Raw genomic sequence first — 4,681 nt, forward strand, 5'->3', positions numbered from 1 at the left:
CTAACCTCCTCTTGTCAACACATTCACCAAGCAAAATATGCCACAAATCTGAGCCGCGCAATTGTCTGTGTAGCCTCCATTGTCATACTTGAGGCCTAAGACTGAGGCTGTTGAGTTTTTGTAACGTTATTTTAAAGGATTCCCACAACCCCCATCCTTTGAATGCAAGTTTACAAAAACACATGTTTTCATGGTGCCTGATGGATTAGCATGTGAGTGCCATAGAAAACAGGCCTGTCCATTCAGTTTATTTTCCTGTCAGTTTGTTGTCAGTGGAGAGTTGGATCAAAAGTGTGGGGCTTGGTCATTTTTTTGTATTTGAAAGAAATACATATGTATATGTTTGATGATATATCGTAATGGCACATATTTCACGTAGGGATGTATTTCATTCGTAATTTATTTCAGATTCCCTTTCCAGGGACGTTTCTGCAAAGGCTCTTGTGTTATAAGCTCCTCTTCAGCTGGTGTTTGCTGGCTAGCGTCAGCCGTTATGCTAATGTGTACGTATATATACGGACCATTTATGTTTTCTCCATCTCTTCTTTTTCTTCTTTCCTTGTTTTTTTCTTCTTCTTCTTCTTCTTCTCTCAGACACCACCAATCTGTTCCCCCAGAGGTCCTTCGCTGCGTCGCTGTCCCCGCTGCCGCGCTTCCCCGACCCCCATGTCCACTACCCAGGGGCCTTCACCTACTCCGCCAACCCATCTAGCACGGGCATCGGCGGCCTCAGCGTCACGGGCATGTCCTCGTCCCGCTACCACACCTACCTGCCGCCGCCCTACCCGGGCAACCAGAACCAGAGCTCCCACTTCCAGACCAACTCCTCGCCGTACCACCTGTACTACGGCACCGGCTCGGGCTCCTATCAGTTCAGCATGGTGCCCACCGGCGGCTCGGGCAGCGGGGGTGGCGCTGGAGGTGGCGGTGCCGGCGGGGCGGTCGAGCGTTCGCCCACCCGCATGCTGAGCTCCTGCACGGGGGCGTCGGCAGGGAGCGGCAGCGGGAGCCTGATGGGCAACCCCAGCCTCAGCAGCCAGAACGACGGCGTGGACGCCGACGGCAGCCACAGCAACTCGCCCACCGCCATGAGCGCCTCGGGCCGCATGGACGAGTCCGTCTGGAGGCCGTATTGACGCCCCGTCACCACAGGGGGGCGCTCCATGGGGGTGGGGGCTGAAGCGTTAGAGGAAGACAAAGAGGAAGTGGAGGAGGTAGAATCGGAGATGTTGATATGGTGGTGAAAGAGAGATAATACAGTAGCTTGTGTTGCCAGAGAAGTTGTAAGTGAGCAGGGGTGGGTATAGAGAAAAGGGGTTGCAGAGTTTGAACGCAGAAGTACAGTATAAAGAGAGTTTATGTAAATGTTAGAAAGTTTAAAAAAAGCAACCAAAAAAAATGATGCTGCATGTTTTGTGCGCCATGTTTTGTCTGTTAGCCGTCCTTCCCCGAACTCAGCTTTGTTTCTATCTGATAGAGCAGCTTATTTGCATTCTGAGGTGTTTGCCGGTGCCCATGATGTACTTAGAAAAAAACATGTATGATTGTCCTTTTGACCGAAAGGAGACTGATTTGTTGGTACATTCACAGAAACAACAAAAGAGGTAGCGATTAGTAAGTAAAAAAAAATGTACATAGGATGGAATGGGTTTAAAAACAGGCATAGTAATATATGCAACTCTTTGAGATGTCTCGACAATCAAAAATAACCAAAGACTTCAACTCCCAGACTGCTTTGCGTGTCCTTTTTTTTCCTGGGCCCCCTCTCACAGAGGGCCAATCACTTTTGTACTTTAACGCATTGACTCTATATGACTTCGATGGCCATTGATCTCGTCTGTCACATGAAATGGAACAGTTGTCTCCATGCCAATGTTCTGTACCTATTTTGATGCGGAGAGGGGGAATCACTGAGCTTTTTGGGGTGGGTGATGGAGGAGTGTTTTAATGTCTCTCCAGGACAATGCCTTTTCTCCTACCATGAATGCCAGCACTCACTACGCAACGGATCAGATTGCTCGTGGTGCATTTGAAATTAAGATCGCACACACACACACGCATTGGTTAACAGCGCACAGATTTTCTGTATCTTAAGTCACCGGGTATTGTTTTGTTCTTGTTCAAAAATCCTCTCGTGCGGCAGTACAGGTATATTACTATGTAACATGAGAGCATTATTATGAGGGCAGAGTTACTTTTACAACACGGGTTGAATAGACATTCTAGCTATTGCACACATGGAGAAAGGAGAGTGTCGTCTTTGTATCGTTCTCTTTTATTCTCCCCGAGAATATCATTTATGACCCAAAGGATTTTATTTTTAGGATTAATCAACATTTTTTTTTGTCAAATTTGATTCGTCTTTTCCAACATTACATTTTCTACTATTTGTCATGATTTTGTTTTTAACTGAATAATGTTTTTTTCATGTTTTTTTTTATTTATTTGAGCCAATTATTTTGTTCCTGTGTGTTTCTGGGTCACTATGTCCTGATCTCATTTTCATGTCTTTATTTTCCTTCTTCTGTTTTCGTTTAATATAAATGACAAGGTTTGCTACTGTAATATATAACTAAATTATAAAAAAAACCCAAAATGTTTTTAATGTAATGTTATTTTCTGATTTAGCTTCGATGCACTATAGTGTTATTTAAAAAAGGCCATTGTGAACCACAGACTAGCAATTTTACAAACTTTCTTCGCTTGCTAGGCCTTTAATGTATAATCACACATTTCCCGGAAATCCCAGTTCTGAGTTCCTAGATCCCACTTTCCACTTCTCGATATACTCATGTAGTGTCTTCACTAGTCGTATTAAAGACTTGCCTTATTGCGGAATGATCCAGAATGGACCGCACTGTCTCATTCCGCTCCCAACTGTGTACTTCGATAGCCATACATTTTACTACTCGACTTGTTTGGCTATACCGTCCCCTTGTAAATCACACTTCGCAGTACTCCCAGGTACAGTAGCTCACAGTGAATGCATCCCCATTGTTGTCATTCTTTTCTTTCCAAAAAAAAAATCACATTTTCTCCTAAAGCCATCGTCCGTCGAAAGCCTTTTTGAAACTTCAGAAGATAATTGGCGATGCGGCAAGAACGGCCATTAGACCCATTAGTCACTTCCCCATCGTGCTGCGTAGCCACAAGGTCCTGACAATGGGACAGATAAAGTGGACAAGTGACACACATGCACGAAGAACTAAATACACTCCAGGTGTGAATGGTGTCTATAACCCTCCACCCCCTCCGCATCCACCCATCATTAAGGCCCAAAGGCCCTTTCCCATGTCCCATGTTCCAACACACCTGATCCCTGTGCCTGCAAGCACTGGGGAGGTGGCGACGGCTTCAGATAGTTACTTAGAAAGTAAGTTTGTGTGTGTGTGTGTGTGTGTGTGTGTGTGTGTGTGTGTGTGTGTGTGTGTGTGTGTGTGTGTGTGTGTGTGTGTGTGTGTGTGTGTGTGTGTGTGTGTGTGTGTGACAGAGAGAGAGAGAGAGAGAGAGAGAGACATAGAGTGTGTGTGTGTGTGTGTGTGTGTGTGTGTGTGTGTGTGTGTGTGTGTGTGTGTGTGTGTGTGTGTGTGTGTGTGTGTGTGTGTGTGTGTGTGTGTGTGTGTGTGTGTGTGTGTGTGACAGAGAGAGAGAGAGAGTGTGTGTGTGTGTGTGTGTGTGTGTGTGTGTGTGTGTGTGTGTGTGTGTGTGTGTGTGTGTGTGTGTGTGTGTGTGTGTGTGTTTGTGTGTGTGTGTGTGTGTGTGTGTAGAGAGAGAGAGAGAAACACACATATCTACTTACATGCGGCTGAGTGCCAGAGGGCAGCCTCCTGGCAAAGCGCCCTCCTCTACCAAAAAGCTGCAGCTCCGCGACGCTGCCTCCCTCCGTCTGGTCTTGATTTGTTGGCCCCTTTGAAGCCTTTATTGCGGCTGATTCGCCCCTTTCTGCCCATTGTGGCTGGAACATAACTAATGGTGATGGGGGGTGGGGGGGGGCATTGCTGTAACTGATGAGCAGAGGAGAAGAGAGCACAGAGGAGAGGATCAGAACAAAATGTAGATGGAGGAGGGGGGTGTTGGGGGTGCAGGGGGGCACTTGGCCCATGGTGATGTAGGGTCTCCTATGTCACAGGCCCTACCAGAGGTCAGGGCGTGGCGGGGGGAGAACATGGACATGAGAGGGTGAGGTGAGCGCAGGTGTCTTTTCAGGTGGATGGCGTCACAGAGCATCCATTATGGCTGACAAGGCCTAACCCAACACACACTGCCTTTAGCTCCCCGCTCCCCCTAAATCACTGTGTACATAGCAAAATACAAAGAGACTGTATAGTCAAAACGTAGACATACTCAGACCTTTTGTAGTGTTTCTTTTTTTTTTTTGCTCAACAGACTGTTTGTGATATCTCAAAAAAAGTCATCAGGTTGCGATAAATCAATCGTATGTGTTATTCAATAGGGAATCTACAGGTCTTACTGTGCTTTGTGACAATGACTTTAATATGCTTTTACATCTTTGCCATCTATGCTGTTAAGAAGTGAAAGTAGAGGGAGTCGAAGCCATACTCTATGTCTGTCCATGACTGTTATAGCATGGCAGAGAAGGTTTGGTATGATTATTATTATTTATTTTGTGTTTTGCAATTTCCTGGTACAGTTTGCATTGCACGCGTGCAACAGGTGAACC

The 4,681-nt window shown here is 46.1% G+C and overlaps 1 protein-coding gene across 2 annotated transcripts in view; it reads left to right on the forward strand.

Moving 5' to 3' along the window:
• The window catches only part of runx3 (RUNX family transcription factor 3), a 109,255-nt gene extending 107,430 nt beyond the window's left edge, over nucleotides 1-1,825 (forward strand). For both annotated transcript variants that reach the window (XM_063183477.1, XM_063183478.1), the window contains one exon: nucleotides 595-1,825. In XM_063183477.1, the coding sequence (XP_063039547.1) occupies nucleotides 595-1,136 (542 nt within the window). In that variant the 3' untranslated portion in view covers nucleotides 1,137-1,825. The remainder of the gene's footprint in view (nucleotides 1-594) is intronic.
• The last annotated feature ends 2,856 nt before the right edge of the window (nucleotides 1,826-4,681 follow it).

This window comes from Engraulis encrasicolus, chromosome 19 (assembly GCF_034702125.1).
Source record: "Engraulis encrasicolus isolate BLACKSEA-1 chromosome 19, IST_EnEncr_1.0, whole genome shotgun sequence".
In the NCBI taxonomy this organism is placed as follows: domain Eukaryota; kingdom Metazoa; phylum Chordata; class Actinopteri; order Clupeiformes; family Engraulidae; genus Engraulis; species Engraulis encrasicolus.